Below are 16,183 nucleotides of genomic sequence, written 5' to 3'. Positions count from 1 at the left end.
GGCCCCCTCCACTGTCTACCTTGTGGGGTTCTTGTTCCATCTACTCATGGCTACAGACCTTGGCGTTGGACACAACTCACTAAAGGAACCGTGCTTTTCCTGGACCGTAGGAAATTCCCTCCCCCAGCGCCTGACTCCCCCAAGTTAAAGGTCTGTTTGCCTGATGAAAATGCAAAGGTGGTGTGCAACTTCCTTTGACCGGGTGGCACGTTTTCTCCAGAGAAGATGTCAAACGATTTTGGAATGACTGGATGATGTCTGGAGACTGGCAGGTTTCGGCTAGGAACCATGAGGACTAGCACCAGACATCTGAAAGTCTTCAGGCAGAAACCTTACAGCAGGCCTGCCTGAAGTCTTCTTTTCACAGCTGTTGGGATGTCAAAGTGGAGAAGGGGCTTTGGATGGGAAGGAGAGACCTAAACAAAGTGGGGGAAGCTCAGCTCAAGCCAAGACCAAGAGCGGGGAAAGAGATTGACGTTCTCTCACGGACGAGAAGAACTGGGCTGGGAGGCAGCGGCAGAAACAGGCCTCCTCCTTTGGCAAAGCGAACAACTTCAGACAATTATTTGGCACCTTCAACTTCGTATCCAGTAACAGAAAACACACGATGATAATTTGGGTGTGCAGGCTGTCCTTCGACCTTCTGCGACCTTACGGTGGGATGTCTAACGCATCTCCTGCAGAGCCACGGGGCACAGAAGAAGCGGCAGATGTGGGCGATGTGGGCATCTGCTCACAAGGCCTCATGGCAAGGAAGCGCTTCCTTCGCAGCATCCTCTAGGGGACCCTGGGGTTCGTGCCCAAAGGCCATGTCACCCACACACGACACTCCTGTGACAGGCTTCACCTCCCAAGTCTCAGAAAGGAGCCGGCGAGTCACACCAAAGCGGCAAGGAGGAAATTCTACCAAGCCAAAGGAAGCGCCACTTGTGTTTGTGACCTGGTGGCCTTCAGGTGCTCCTGACGCCAGCCAAGGAGGTTTCGTGGTGGCCCTTTGGTGACACACAGGTGTCGTGAAATGGGGCTGGGGAAGGTCGGTGCGTTTGGCGCTGCCAACCCTGGCTTTCACCCACACGGGTCATCGACTCAACGCTTCAAGCTCACACTTAAAGGGCACCTGAGTCCTTGCAGAGAAGCCCTCAGTCGCTGCAAGAATTTTCAGGCTTTTGATGCCACATAAATCCGCTGCGCTGAGGCTCGCCTTGTGAGCTAAGGGCAAGTCACTTTCAACATGACGTTAACTTGCAGATTTTCAGAGACTTCCCCTCCCCTCACAGGCTTGCCAACTCTTCCCTCTTCTCCCCTGGAAGGGCTCCTACGCTCTTAGCAGGTGGAATCTCAGTAGGTAAAGCTTTTACATTGTGTCCGCTTGGATGGGACAGACTGGAGCTGTGGGGAGTTTCCTGTTGGCACGGCTGTGAAAAGGGCAGGTGGGACGTGGCAGGAAATTAATATTTTTTTGGCAACTCCAGATTTTCAAAAGCTGTTGGCCCCACCAAAGGCCATCACCCCTCAAGAAAAAAAAAATCTATCAGCATGTGCAGACCTAACCCTCTCACCCCCCCCACAAAAAACCACATTTTCCCCACAACCTTTTCTCTCCACTACTCAAGCTAGCAACTGGTGCCTTTAACCAGGGAATCAGGCTTCCCAACATGTCTTGGTTCTGCATTTGGATCCGGTTTGATGAGGACGGTTCTGTGGCCCTGCAGACGCCACTGGTCAGAGATGGTGGGAGTTTTAGTCCAGCAACTTCCTGTAGGCCACAGATGTTCCCCGTGGAGCAGACAAATAAGATGTCTGCAGCGACAAAAGGAGGTTTGCACAACAGAGCACAACACTTGCATCTCCTGCACCAACTTGGAGGCACTGGGGGGGCAGGGAGAATTTTAGAAGGCACCGCTTCTCCCACTATTACGGAAAAGACACCTGCTGAAATCCCCGTGCAACAAGTTAAAGAGACATGCAGTCTTTGTTCTGCAACAAAACCCCAGCAGACTAAATCGGGCATCAAAGTGATCCAGTCACAACACAAGATCCTGGGTGGGCAGGAGATCTGGGCCTGATAATGGCTTCCTCTAGCCTTGTGGACCAATGATCAGAAGGGCTCCCCCTCCTCTCCTTGCACCCACACTCAAGACAGTGTGGGTCCTGGATGGACAGAAGCCTATTCAGATCTCGACAGTCCCTAAATTGGTCCTGGGATGGGGGGAAATTTGCAAAAGCCAAGATTAGCCTGGCTCTCTCTACCGTCCTACCAGCTGTGTGAGACTGGGCCAAGGCAGCTGTCATTAGGGGAGGGGGGGGCCTTGTAAGGGGATTTTAAGTTTGGTATGTGTTTTTTCCAAAGATGCTGTCATGTTTCAAGGGGTCCTGGCTGTTCCACACAGCGCAGCCTGTTTCAGGAAGCCAGCCCACCCTGCTCTTTTCTTGAGCCTCCGGGGAGAAAAGCAAGGAAGCCTTTCCAGGGGAACCATGAAGAGGGGAAGCCACAACCAGGTTTGTGAAATTAAAGAGAGGGAAAGGAGCAACTTCTGATGCCCTCGGGGACCTCCAGAGGCTGTGCACAAGGCCACCGATTTGTCCGGCGATGAGGGGAGTTGTTCTCTGCCCCACAGCGCAGGGCACCCTGGGTGGAAAGGAGTCTTATTTGGCACGGTCAAGTATGGGGGAGATGTTATTTCCTGCGTCCCCCCCCAAAGAGTCCCAGGCCAAGCAGAGCCCCTCCACTCTGCTTCAGGCTGCAGGCCTGGGCTGGATCGGGGCCAGTCCTTTCTGGGGCCACGAGAAACGTCTGCCGGGGCCTCTGTCAAGCAGGAACGAAGGGGGAGGGTCCCTTTAGTGTTTTCCTTTTAAAGTGATCTAGTGCGTTGCATGGTGTTCGTCAGACGCCTTCCTCTTCCTCCTCCTCCTCCCTCCTCCCGGCTCCGGAACTCAGGTCTCGAAATATTTGTAGATTTGGGCGACGTACTGCATAACGCTCTGCCAGTCGGGGCGGTCCGTGTACATGATCTCGCTGAGCTCCTGTAGCGGGAAGAGATGGCAGCGTCATTGGGAGGGAGGAAAACAAGGAAACGTAAAGCACTTTAGCTGCAGCAGGGGAACCAGAGGGTCATTCCGAACCCCCAGGGACAGTTAAAAGGCACAATGCAGGTGGAATTTCCTACTCCCTATCCCTGCTTCCCAAAATATACCAGATCATTTCACAGGAAGTTTGTATATGCGTGAGTACATATATATTCATAGAATCAAAGAATTGTAGGGATGGAAGGGACCCTGAGAGTCATCTAGTCCACCCCCTGCAATGCAGGAATCCATGACAGATGGCCATCCGAACTCTGCTTTGAAATGTCCAACAAAAGAGAGTCCACCATCTCCTGGGGGAGTCCATTCCACTGTCAATCAACTCTTCCCATAAGAAACGCTGCCCAGCGCTGAGGGCCTTCTGGCGGTTCCCTCACTGCGAGAAGCAAAGCTACAGGGAATCAGGCAGAGGGCCTTCTCGGTGGTGGCACCCGCCCTGCGGAACGCCCTCCCATCAGATGTCAAAGAGAAAAACAACTACCAGACTTTTAGAAGACATCTGAAGGCAGCCCTGTTTAGGGAAGCTTTTAATGTTTAATAGACTATTGTATTTTAATATTTTGTTGGAAGCCCCCCAGAGTGGCTGGGGAAACCCAGCCATAATAATAAATGATGATGATGATGATGATGATGATGTTCATATTTATCGGGAATCTCCTTTGTTGGTGGGAGGAGTAGAAAACAAGCTTTCTCCATCTTCCATGGATATTTGAAGGTGTCTCTCATACCTCCCTCTGTCTCGTCTCCTCCAGGCCAAGCCTGCCCAATATCCTCAGCTGCTCTCATAACATTCTTCCAATCTGCTGAAGCTTCTCAGTTCTTCCCTTGAAGCTCCAGAGACAGAAAACTGGGCAGAGGGGGGAGCGGATCTCTGATCCCACGCACACACTGGACCCAACACGTCTGAGCCCCGGGGAACGTGACGGCTTTCGCTTCCCCTCTCGTGGCAGCGAATGGAGTAGGGGGGCAGCCAGGAACAGCAGCACCCCCCTTCCCGTGCCGGAAGGGCTCCCTAGCTGCTTGGCAAGGCTTTCAAGGAGGCAGCGGTAGCCAAGAGTAATTAAATCCCGGCCGTAAGCCTTTTAAAGAAATGAATTTGAAACACCCAAGCTCACATAAAACGAGGGGGAACAGGACGGCGAATTGACGGTTGTGTGCCAGGAAGACTTGGTGATGGGGACAGAGAGCCGTGAGCACTTCAGGTTCCCATGATTTGGGCAAGGTATTCAGGAGATGGAGGCAGGGAGAGTTCAACAGGGAGAGTTCGGCAGAGGGGCCCTCTGGGGTGGGGAGGGGAGGCTGGTTTTTGGCCGGCAACAAGGCTTCTAGGGAGCTGGCAAGGGGTTGCAATACTTCTCTTCCAACTCTACAATTCTAAGGTTCTATTGAAACTGCCCTAGGGCAGAGGGGAACCCCAGGGAACCCACAGCAAGCCATCTTCTGCAGAGTGAGACCCTTGGGCTCAGTCTGGTCTGCACTGGAGCGGGAACTCGGCTGGGTTCCTGCCCAGCCCTGCTTGGCAGTGCCGTTTGAACCTCCCACATGCAAAGGGGGTGATCTGCCCCTGGGCTAAGGCCCTTCCTCTGAAAATAAGATTCCAGCCCTCATGGCTCTGAATCAGGAACAGAGGGAGCACCTTAGCAGAGTCAGACCGCTGGCCTTCTAGTTTGGTATTATCTGCACAGGACCCCTCTGGGGTCTCCAGCCCTTCCTGAAGTTGCTAGAGATGGTGAGGAAGGTTGCATGCTAGGAGACCTATCATTTAATAATAATAATAAAATCTTATTTATATCCCGCCCTCCCCCACCAAAGCTGGGCTCAGAGCGGCTAACAACAGTAAAAATAGCAGTTTACATAAAATCACAGTCAATTAATTGAAATACATTCTAAAATCAATTCATTCTAAAATCAGTTCAGAATCAAATCAATGGCAACCATTGGGCTAGAGTTCTATGAGGATTACAGAAGGAGGGGGTCAGACTGTGCCTTGGTGGAACAGCTCTGTCTTGCAGGCCCTGCAGAAAGATGTCAAGTTCCTCAGGGCCCTAGTCTCTTATGACAGAGCGTTCCACCAGATAGGGGCCACAGCCCAAAAAGCCCTGGCTCTGGTTGAGGCCAGCCTAACCTCCCTGTGGCCCGGTATCTCCAAGATGTTTTTATTTGAAGAACGTAAGGTCCTCCGTGGGACATTCCAGGAGAGGCGGTCCTATAGGTACGAGGGTCCTAGGCCATATAGGGCTTTAAAGGTTAAAACCAGCACCTTAAACCTGATCCTGTTCTCCACCGGGAGCCAGTGCAGCTGGTATAGCACCGGGTGAATGTGATCTCACGGCGAGGACCCCGTAAGGAGTCTCGCCACGGCATTCTGCACCCGCTGGAGTTTCTGGGTCAGTCTCAAGGGCAGCCCCACGTAGAGCAAGTTAATGCACGCGGAGGTGCGTGTTTCAGCCTGAGCAAGGTCTCTGCGACTCGGGGCTCACGCCAGCCTCTAGCCACATGGTCCCCCAATCTTAAGAAGAGCCCTGAAGCTGTGCAAAAAGTTACCGGTATTTGGAGTGGTGCGATGGGGCAAACGACTTTTTAGAAGTGGTAACTCAACAGGTTTAGGAAGAGAGCGAGAGCAAGGGAGCTTGGTGTGTTCCTGTTAGCCCTGTGCTTTTTTGCACCTCTGTACCACAGCAAACAGGGACGCGGGTGGCGCTGTGGGCTAAAGCCTCAACGCCTAGGGCTTGCCGATCGAAAGGTCGGCGGTTCGAATCCCCGCGGCGGGGTGCGCTCCCGCTGTTCGGTCCCAGCGCCTGCCCACCTAGCAGTTCGAAAGCACCCCCGGGTGCAAGTAGATAAATAGGTACCGCTTACCAGCGGGAAGGTAAACGGCGTTCCGTGTGCGGCTCTGGCTCGCCAGAGCAGCGATGTCACGCTGGCCACGTGACCCGGAAGTGTCCCCGGACAGCGCTGGCCCCCCGGCCAATAAATGTGAGATGGGCGCACAAACCCCAGAGTCTGTCAAGACTGGCCCGTTCGGGCAGGGGTACCTTTACCTTTACCTTTACCACAGCAAACATGTTTATGGCTGCAAACTTGAGCGAGTCATAGAAGAAGCAAAACGCGAGCAGCATTTTGCTCGCCCCCACATCGAAACCCGTGCAGGCAGAGTCAGAGACAAGGTTGTACTGGGGTGCTGGGTTCAGATTCCCTGGTCAGCTGTGGAATTTGCTGGGGATTGGCCTTAGGCGAATCGGTCTAGCCTCACAAGGCTGTCAGGAGGATAAAAACCAGCCACAGGGAGAAACAGTGGACCATAAATGCCATAAAATAAATAGCTGTGCAGTCTGGGATTGAAGGCTGGCTTTTCTAAACCGAAAGGAGCAACAGATCTGAACTATCTGAGCTCTGAATCACAACACCTTGGTGGGTTCGGCAAACAACAGGAAACCCTCAACCAAGCATTTTTTCTTTCTTGACGAGCTCAGAAACTCCCTGAAATTGACTGATGGGGGAGATTCAGGATGATTAAAAGGGAGGGTCTTCCCCATGCAACCTCACTTTTTGACTTGTGGAACTCACAACCACAAGATGTGACGGCAGAAGATGGTCGCTGGTTTTAAAGTGGGAGATTAGATAAATGGAAGGGAGGGTGGAATGGATTTGAAGCCATGCTCCTGTTGCCTGTTTTCCTGCAGGTGCAAATATGACACCCCCTCCCGCCCCCCGTTGGCCTCATCCCCTCCAATGCTATATTGGCACAATGCATCTCCCCAGGACAAAAGCACTCACCAAGCTGGGTTTAATGCCAACGCTTTCGGCAGCCTGGAATGCCAAAAGGAGATTTCTTTTCTGTGGGGAGGGAGAGAGAGAGACAACAAATAGGTCAGGATAGAAGGGCTGTTTTCTCTGACATTAGCCTGCCTCCCCCACTCCAGTTGCCATCAGACATTTGCCACGGGTACAGCTGTGAATGGGGAGGACATAGATTCTGTTTGCCTTTGAATGGGAAAGCTCCCTGATCGGTGCTTCCTGAAGCAATAAGCCAACCAAAACACTGTGATTCTTTGAAACTTGCACTGCTCCGAATTTTGCAATGCCATTTTCCAACCCCACAATGTGTGTTAATAGGGGGAAATTTTGCAAAATAAATTGCATTTTTTTTAAACGTGAGAAACAGAGGGCTTAGGCGAGGTGCAAATGGCAAAGACCTCGCCAGGAAACACAACCCACAACTGAAAGAAAACAGGCACTCCTTGATTCAAACCCACAAAAGGAAGTGAATTCAAGTATGCATCAATCAGGTAAGAAGTAAGTTTCAGATTCTGCTTCTTCCTGGAAGACTTTATTATTGTAGTTACAGCAGAAAGGCACCCAGGCGGCCCTCCAGATATTGTTGGACTATTGTTATTAATTAAATTTCTTAGTTGCTTCTCCCCCCCCCCCAATGCAACTGAAAGCAGCTTACAGCAAAAAATAAATAACATATATTAAAAACCAGGGGGGAAAACAAAGCACACTCACAAAATCTAAAACATGTTTTCAAAAGGCAGGATCAATATTACAACTGCTATTAAAAGGTCATTAGTTGGAACTACTTATAAATAACCAAACATTAACCTTATCCTGTATTTTTATTTTATTAAAAACAACAACTCGGGGCTGATTATATTTGAAACTCCTTGGGAACTGATGTCAGGCTCCGCCTTCACTCTCCTCTTTTTGGGGTCTGCCAAAATGTTTTGATTTAGACAAGCCTGTCCAAAGGTTTAGAAAGCTGATGCAATTTAGTCTATTGTTATTTTAACTTTCTGAGAGTCTTAAATCATGGCTGCTACATTTCTGCTAGTGTTAAATTTTATTGCTTTGGTGTGTCGTCCCCCCCGCTTTTTTCTTTACAACCAAGCAGCATATAATACATTTTATGAAATGACTAAATAATAAATAAGGTCACTAGGTCAGGAATGGTATGTGTGTGTGTGTGTGTTTACCCTGCAATTCCATTCCACATCACTAGGGGAAAGGTTTCTCCCCACCCCACCAAATCACCCACCATCTGAAGGGTGCTGGTGACAGAGGGGCCTCACCTTGTCCTGGCTGTTGAGCTCCTGGTAGGGAATGTGGGCAGGCAGGTAAGTGTGCAGGAGGGCGCAGAAGGCCAGGCCGTCGCTCCAGCTGCTGCTGAAGTTGGTGATGTCGATATTCTGCGGGAGGAAAAGAGAAGGGAAGGTGAGCTCAGCGGGAGAGGAAACCCAGAAGACAAAAGTCACGAGATTGATGTGCATTATGATTAGTGAAATAAGTATTCAATCCCTTTGTGAAAGATGACTTAGTTGTTGTTTTTTAGTCGTGTCCGCCTCTTCGTGACCCCCTGGACCAGAGCACGCCAGGCTCTCCTGTCTTCCACTGCCTCCCGCAGTTTTGTCAAACTCAGGCTGGTAGCTTCGAGAACACTGTCCAACCATCTCGTCCTCTGCCGTCCCCTTCTCCTTGTGCCCTCCATCTTTCCCAACATCAGAGTCTTTTCCAGGGAGTCTTCTCTTCTCATGAGGTGGCCAAAATCTTGGAGCCTCAGCTTCAGGATCTGTCCTTCCAGTGAGCACTCAGGGCTGATTTCCTTCAGAATGGAGAGGTTTGATCTTCTTGCAGTCCATGGGACTCTCAAGAGTCTCCTCCAGCACCATAATGACTTAGTACTTGGTGGCAATTACAGAGGTCAGACGTTTCTGGGGGTTATTCTGTCTCTCACAGCTACAATAAACCTACCATTAAAATTATGGACTGGTCATTTCTTTGTCAGGGGGCAAACGGGCAAATTTAGCAGGGGATCAAAACGTTTGCCCCATAGTGTATAAGTCGGCCTCCTTCACTCCTATTCAGCACCATGAGGACTGGAACCTTGCTGCGGATTAGACAAATTCATGGATGAGAAGACCACTGACAGCTCCCAGCCACTATGGCTATGCTTGGCCTCCAGAATGCTTCTGGGAGCCACAAGGGAGGAAGGTGCCTGGATCCTGCTTGCAGGTTTCCCACTGGGGCCAGGATGCTAGCCTGGATGGGCCCGCTTTGACCCTGATCCAGCCGGCTCTCCCTGCTGCCTCCCAAGATCAACAAGTGCGCCAAGGCTGGACAAACAAGCAATCAACTCCCTATCAGTGGCAATAATGCAAAACAAAAGGCCTTTGGGTAGCAGGTTGGCATGGCAAGATGAATGCTGCCCACTGCCTGTGAAATTAACATTTTGGCAGGAGGTCCTGCGGGAGGCAAAGATCTGGGGGTGTTGGGGGAGAAGAGAAACTGTTTGTCCCAAATCTTAATTACCTCCACCTCCCGGCATTGTGTTAATTACGTTAAGGAGCTCTGCTAAGATTCGATTAACTCACTTTGCTGCTTTTCAAGAGGGGGAGGGGAGGGGAGCAAAGCGGAATATTTCTGTCCATTAACTGCTAGCTTCTTGGGTTTCGATAATGCCCCTTCAGATATTCTGCACCGGGGCAAAATAAAACAAACCACCCTATGCTTGTCTGATCCGTGGGGCTGGTGTGGTCAGCGGAGCAGGAGCAGTCAAAGCTGCTATACTGCCCTTTGTAAATAATAATAATAATAATAATAATAATAATAATAATAATAATATATTGTCTTCCTGGGAAATTTTGTTGTGGTGGGGCAGGAACTGTGGCTCCTTGCAGGTATTTCCAGGTGAACTGCTTATTGGTCATTCACCTGGATTTGTTTGCAATTCAATTCAATCCCAAGAAGCTCAAGCAGGGAGGGGGGGTTTACATGCTTCTCTCCCCCCCCCCATTTTATCATCACAACAGCCCTGTGAGTTAGGTTAGGCTGAGTAAGAGAAAGTGACTGGCCCAGGGACGCCCAGTGTGGGCTTCCTACCCAAGCAGGGATTCGAACCCTGGTCTCCCAGACGCTACACCACAAAGGCCTTCTTTGTGGCGAGGATAATGCCTCCCCTGAGCTCCTGGGAGAGAGGCAAACACTGAACAAAACTTCCTCTCAAAGGGGTGAGACCTGCCGAGATGTTATCCTCCCTGGTTGTTGTGACCTTGCCAGTGCTAAAGGCAAACCACAGAGCAGGTGGGAGAGACGGTGTCAGTTGGCCAAGCAGGAAGTCAGCCCAGAAAAGAACTATCCTGACTTTGCTTAGCCAAACCGGGGAGGCGAGTTCTCCCCTTCCGCCTGCACAGGGAAAGGAGGACCTGGACGGAGGGCCACGCGCAGATCCCACATCCTGCAGATCCTGCTTGCGACAGGGATTCGGAGGGAGGGACAGGATGGAAGCAGCAACGGGGAGGACGAGCAGCGCCTTGCCGATGTCATCCTCGACCTTGGCTGCAGAAGACAAAAGCAACGCCAGGGAAACTTAGATAGGAGGGCACTAGGGAATTAGATGGATACGGGTGGCGCTGTGGGTTAAACCACTGAGCCTTGGGCTTGCTGATCAGAAGGTTGGTGGTTTGACTCCCCACGACGGGGTGAGCTCCCGTTGCTCAGTCCCTGCTCCTGCCAACCTAGCAGTTCAAAAGCACGTCCAAGTGCAAGTAGATAAATAGGTACCGCTCCGGCGGGAAGGTAAACGGCGTTTCCGTGCGCTGCTCTGGTTCGCCAGAAGCGGCTTAGTCATGCTGGCCACATGACCTGGAAGCTGTACACCGGCTCCCTCGGCCAGTAAAGCAAGATGAGCGCCGCAACCACAGAGTTGGTCACGACTGGACCTAATGGTCAGGGGTCCCTTTACCTTTGAACCAAGCCCAAAGAAGAAAGGGGAGGGTCAATAACATGGGATGGGGGACGCCTGGCTTCACAGCAGTGCATGTGAAAAGGGTCTAGGGGTTTTAGTGGACCAGCTGTCTGCTGACGAATGCCGGCTCCCTCGGCCAGTGAAGCGAGATGAGCTCCGCAACCCCAGAGTCGGCCACGACTGGACCTGATGGTCAGGGGTCCCTTTACCTTAGGGAATTAAAAGAGCCTGCAGGATCAGGCTAATGGCCCATCTTAGTCCAGGATTCTGCTCTCATACTTGCGTCCATCCAATTCTGTGGGTCTATTCAAAGTTGAATTTAGAACGCGAGAAGCATTTAATGGACTAGGCCAAAGGACCTCCTCCTAGCCCAACATCCTGTGGCCGACCAGATGTCCTTAATGGCCAACCCACAAGCAGCATCCGAGAATAACAGCAACGCTCCCCTCCTGGCATTTATTCAGAGGCATTGCTGCTTTAGACTGTGGAGGCAGAGCAGAGCCAGCCCTCTCTTCCTCCGTGGACTGGTCTTCTTTTAAAGCCACCCAGGTTAGTGGCCATCCCTGCCTCTTCCTCCTCCTGTGGCAGGGAGTTCCGTAGTTTATGTGCTGTATGAAGGAGGGACTTTTCTCTGTCCAAAACCTTCCAGTGTTCAGATGAGGGAGGGAGGGAGGGAGGGTGGCATCATTCCCATGCGGATCTGGCCGCCTCGCCTCAAAAAAACCCCCAAGATGCTGCAGAGCTGGGGAAAAGGTCCATCAAAGAGCCACCAAAATGATGGAGCAACTCCCCAGTGACGCAAGGTTCCTCCAATACAGGGGGACGGTGGTGGGAATGAATGGAGGCAAAGCTGGCGTTGAAGAGAAAACACAGTGGATACTGACCAAAAATAAAAACAATTCGGGAACCCCCCTTGGACTTTTCGTGCAAAAAAATGAATGATTTTGAGACTTAAAAGAAAGACTGTTTAACGGAACATGGAGAAGATGGGAGTTATTATGGACTGAATGTCTTAAATATTTTTTTTCAATTTTTTATGTAACCCGCAAATGGAAAATTGGAAGCCCTTTTTATCTTTCTTTATTATCTCTTTCCTTTCCTTTCCCCTCTTCTCTCCTTTTCCTTCGTGGTCTCTCTTCTTTGTTTTCGTCTCTTTTTTCCTTTGGCGCTGCTCTTCCTCTTCAGAGGGAGGAACAGAGCGGAGAGGGTTCCTGCTCTGGGGTCCTGTTTGCAAGTTTCCCTTTGGCCACTGTGAGAGCAGGCGGCTGGTTTAGATGGACCTGATCCAACAAAACACCTTATGTTCTTGATAGGACAGTGCTCTGTTGGCCCTAATGGACTAGCCCCTCTGTGCTGAATTTGCTGGAAAGTCATTGCATTTCACCCCAAAATAAGGATATTCTGGATTCTCCAAAACAACTGCCCAGCTCTATGCAATCTGTCCTGCAAGCTAGTTCCAGGAAAAGGGGGAAAGGAAACCTCTCTCCACTTCAAGATGAGACACAATCCTTTTCCCTCTGCACTTCCCAGACACTGAAGGGCATTGCTTACCAAGGGCTGGGGAGAGAAATTGCCAACTATCAAGGAACCATGTCAGTTCTTTTTATTTTCCCCCTCGGGAAAGCCCCCAGCCACCAATTAGTAACTGCCCGGTCACAGTATTTCGAGACAGCCAAAGCAGGGATGCGATTCACTATTTCTTAAAGTGCTTAACATAACACAGGCTTGCACAAATATTTGAAAAGTCAATAGGTCTGAGACTGCGGGCTTATAATTGAAATAATAAAACAACAAATAAGAATTGGAGAGGGAAAGAGAGAGAGAGAAGATGGAGGAGGAAGCAGAAATTGTAATTCAAGATGAAGCAAATGGAGATACTTAAATGAGATTTAATTTGTTTTATATCGCCAAAATTCTTGCAGAAGTATGTTCTTAATTAATGTTCTCAGGCCCTCCCTGCCTCTTACAGTGCAAATCCTTTGCAAGTTTACTCACAACACAAATCCCAATGGGACTTACTCCCAGGTAAGTGACTGTACACCTGCGGCTTTATATGCAGATAATTTTCATCAATGTTACTATTATTATTATAATTATTGCTACACACAACACACCAGTTTTAATCTCCTAGTTTCCACAACAGTTTTATTTTTCATCCTCATTAAAATCAGCCTTGGATATTTTATGGTAAGGCAGAATGTACACAAGAGTCTGCAGGATCAGGCCAGTGGCCAGCATCCTGTTCCCACAGGGGCCAAGCAGATGCCCCAAAGGAAAATCAGAAAGGGAAGCTGCATGTTTGGAGCACATGGCACCATATTTTTCCGTCTATAAGACGCCCCCATGTATACGACGCCCCCTATTTTGGTGGACTCCGATTTAAGAAAATGGGGGGAGATGTATCCGTGTACAAGACGCCCTCAATTTTTTGACATTTTTAAAAGGGAAAAAAAAACTAGTCTTATACACGGGAAAATACGGTAAATCCATTCCTTATCAGTCCATTTTCCGATGTCTGCAGGTGAAGGTCTGGCCCTTGGCATTTTCAAGAATGCAAAAAGAGCCCTGCTGGCTGAGACCAAAGGCCCATCATCCTGTTCTCACAGTGGCCAGCCAGATGCCTCTTCTGGGAAACCCCCAAGCAGGATCCGGGCCCAAGAGCAACGCTCCCCTCCTGTGTCTTCCAGCACTGCTGCCTCCGTCTGCAAAGGCAGAGCTGAGCCACTGTGGCCAGGAGACCTCGATAGTCCTCTCCTCCTCAGTGCAGTTGCCTGATCCTCCTTTAGAGCCACCACGGAGCATGGCCATGCGCTTTTCCAGCTGGTCAACAAGCCGAGATTGGATAACACGAGCCTGGGTCTCTGCCGGAAGCCAGGGCACGGTGAACGGAAATGTGAAGCGAACAGTGAAAGCCATTTCCTGTTTTATAAAAGCGTGACTCAGGAATCCGTGGGAAAATATCCACACTTGGCCACTGTGCATCTTTTCATTTTTATTTCTTGGACGTTTTGCTTTTTTTTTTTTGAGAGCCAGCATGGCGTAGGGATTAGAGTGTCGGATTTGGGGAGACCCAGGTTCGAATCTCCACCTGAAGCTCACTGGGTTAACCCTGGGCTGGCCACTGCCTCTCAGCCTAAGCTACCTCTCAGGGTTTTTGTTGTGGGGTTTAAATGCGGAGGGAAGAGTGGTGTGTGAGCCGCCAAGCTCCATGGAGAAAAAGGAGGGACAGAAATGCAATATATAATAAGTCTGCCCATTTTCCTCTGGGCTCCCCTCCTCGCATCTGTACAACATCTGTGCAAAGCCCTGGGCCACCAGGGAAGAGTTGTTTGAATTGTGTGTGTGCAGGCGGAAGAGGAGGGTGATTATCTCTGAAACGCAACCTCCTTTACCCCGTTCACAGATCAGCTCCATTAAGTTGAGGTCTTTTCTTTCAACACAAGGAACTTCTGCCAGGCGATAAGGCAGGCAAAACTCTGGGGGATTATCTCAGCCCGACCCCTGCCAGCTCTCAGCTGCTGAGAGGCATCGTGGTAAATCACCAGCGGGCAGGAGACGGAGTTGGCAGGCCTCAGCCAGGAAGTCTCCAGGAAGAAATATGGGCTTGGTGAGATTTTTTTGAACTGACAGGCCTCTAAATCACTCCTTGGGGAAAAGAAACAAGATTCTGCTGCTGAAAGGATCTTCCTCACTGCAACGGACAAGGGAGAAATACAATTCAGTTTGCATTTAAAGGCAAACCCACTGCACTCGCGCTTTCCGAAATGAAATGTGGACCGAAGCACAGTTCTCTGAATTTTGCTCTGCAGTTCTCCAGTCAGGTAAGGTTTTGCAAAGCAATTTCACCCGACACAATTTTTGCATCCCTCCCCCACATATACATTCTGTTTTATGCACGCTTTATCCTGGTATGTTCATATACCAGATAAAGCGTGCATAACATAGAATGTATATGGGGGGGGGGGGAAGGGATGCAAAAATTGTGTTGGGGGAAATTGCTTTGCAAAAAATCCTCTTTTAGGAATGTAAAAGCCCTGCTGAATTAGGAACACAAGAAGCACTCAAAGGGGGGGGGGGAATCTGGTCCAGCCTCCTGTTCCCACAGCAGCTGACCGGATGCCCGCGAGCACAAGAGCAGAGCACAAAAGCCCTCTCTGCTCCTGTGGCTTCTGCAACGGGCATCCAGAAGCGTGGCTGCTACAGACTGCAAAACTGGCACTCAAGCACTGATGCATTTCCACAGACCGATGTGGAAAGGCAGAGCGCTGAATGGTTAAGGTTGGAAGAATGAGCAGAGGAGAGAAATGGAACTGGGCAGATTTGCCTGACTGCAGCCCTCAAACCAAAGAATCCTAAACTGGGAGTGTCTCATTTTTGTAGAACCGACCCCCAAGTGACCCAGGAAAGATTGTGCGGAACGGACTGTGGGAGTGTCAAAGTGTCAGAATCCGGCTTGCAGTTTCCACTGAAGAGAGGTAAAATTCCACCTGGCCGTATCAGGTGTGCGGCTTGTTACGAAACCACCTCTCTGCGGACACCCAGCCCTCCAAAAATCCCCCGGATTAGAGAATAAAACCGCAAGAGGATTTCCCCTTGTGGGGAAGACTCAAGGCTTTCCCCCTTACCTGGGGCTGGAATGCAGTTCCTCCTCCCTCCCTCCCCCCCGCCAACCTTAAATTGCTGTAGAAACAGTGTTGCGTAGTGGTCAGAGGTTACTGGAACAAGCGGGCCAAGGAGATGTGGATTCAAATCCACATTTTGCCGCTGGGCTGACAGGGCTGAATCTTCCAGCACTCAGCTTCATTAGGAAAGGGCCGGTATTATCATTCCTAGTCTCAGGGAAAAGAACTTGATCCACTTTCTTTCAGGTTGGAGAGGAGCCTGTTGCAATCTTGGCCAGCCCCTTAAGTTACGGTAACTGGCTTCTGCTTGGACGATTAATGACGCATCCCTTGTTTACTTCAGGGATTATCTGAAGTGTCCGGGGGCAGTCAAAAGGTCAGCGGTATTCCGTCTTCCCCCAAGGACCACACGCCTTCCCTTACGGACACTGAGGCACTGACGGCAAGGCCTCACCCCCAGCCACTGAGGGCCTGAACCCCTCATGCAGAGATGATTCCCTCAGCCTCGCTCAACGCCAGAAAACCCCATTCCCTCAACAGCTGGGCTGCTACCTCCAAAGGGAGAGGTGGGCAAGGGAAAGGATATTTCTGCATTATTTTGCTGTTTACAAAACAGAAAGGAAAATTTTATTCTCTGGTTCAGCTCTCATCTGAGCTTTCACTCACTCAGACCGAGCATCTAATGAAGTAGGTTGTTGCCTGGAGAAATCCTCAAGCCATTCTTTTTTTAAAA

General features: G+C 50.3%; 1 protein-coding gene and 1 long non-coding RNA gene across 7 annotated transcripts in view; one reads left to right on the top strand and one right to left on the bottom strand.

The window, feature by feature from the left end:
* Positions 1 to 562: 562 nt before the first annotated feature.
* The window catches only part of SPECC1 (sperm antigen with calponin homology and coiled-coil domains 1), a 114,112-nt gene continuing 98,491 nt past the window's right edge, over positions 563 to 16,183 (bottom strand). For all 5 annotated transcript variants that reach the window (XM_082201700.1, XM_082201703.1, XM_082201702.1 and 2 more), the window contains 3 exons: positions 8,157 to 8,273; positions 6,862 to 6,921; positions 563 to 3,024 (listed from right to left, as the gene is read on the bottom strand). In XM_082201700.1, the coding sequence (XP_082057826.1) occupies positions 2,935 to 3,024; positions 6,862 to 6,921; positions 8,157 to 8,273 (267 nt within the window). In that variant the 3' untranslated portion in view covers positions 563 to 2,934. The remainder of the gene's footprint in view (positions 3,025 to 6,861; positions 6,922 to 8,156; positions 8,274 to 16,183) is intronic.
* LOC309520333 lies at positions 12,076 to 16,175 on the top strand. Of its 2 annotated transcripts, none has more exons than XR_014214206.1 (2): positions 12,076 to 14,435; positions 15,209 to 16,175. It is a non-coding gene; the product is annotated as an uncharacterized lncRNA (long non-coding RNA). The 2 variants fall into 2 exon arrangements; XR_014214207.1 differs by having other exon boundaries at positions 12,076 to 14,649.

This window comes from Podarcis vaucheri (genome assembly GCF_965113315.1).
Source record: "Podarcis vaucheri genome assembly, chromosome: 15".
In the NCBI taxonomy this organism is placed as follows: Eukaryota; Metazoa; Chordata; class Lepidosauria; order Squamata; family Lacertidae; genus Podarcis; species Podarcis vaucheri.
This window is presented reverse-complemented; position numbering and strand designations above follow the sequence as displayed.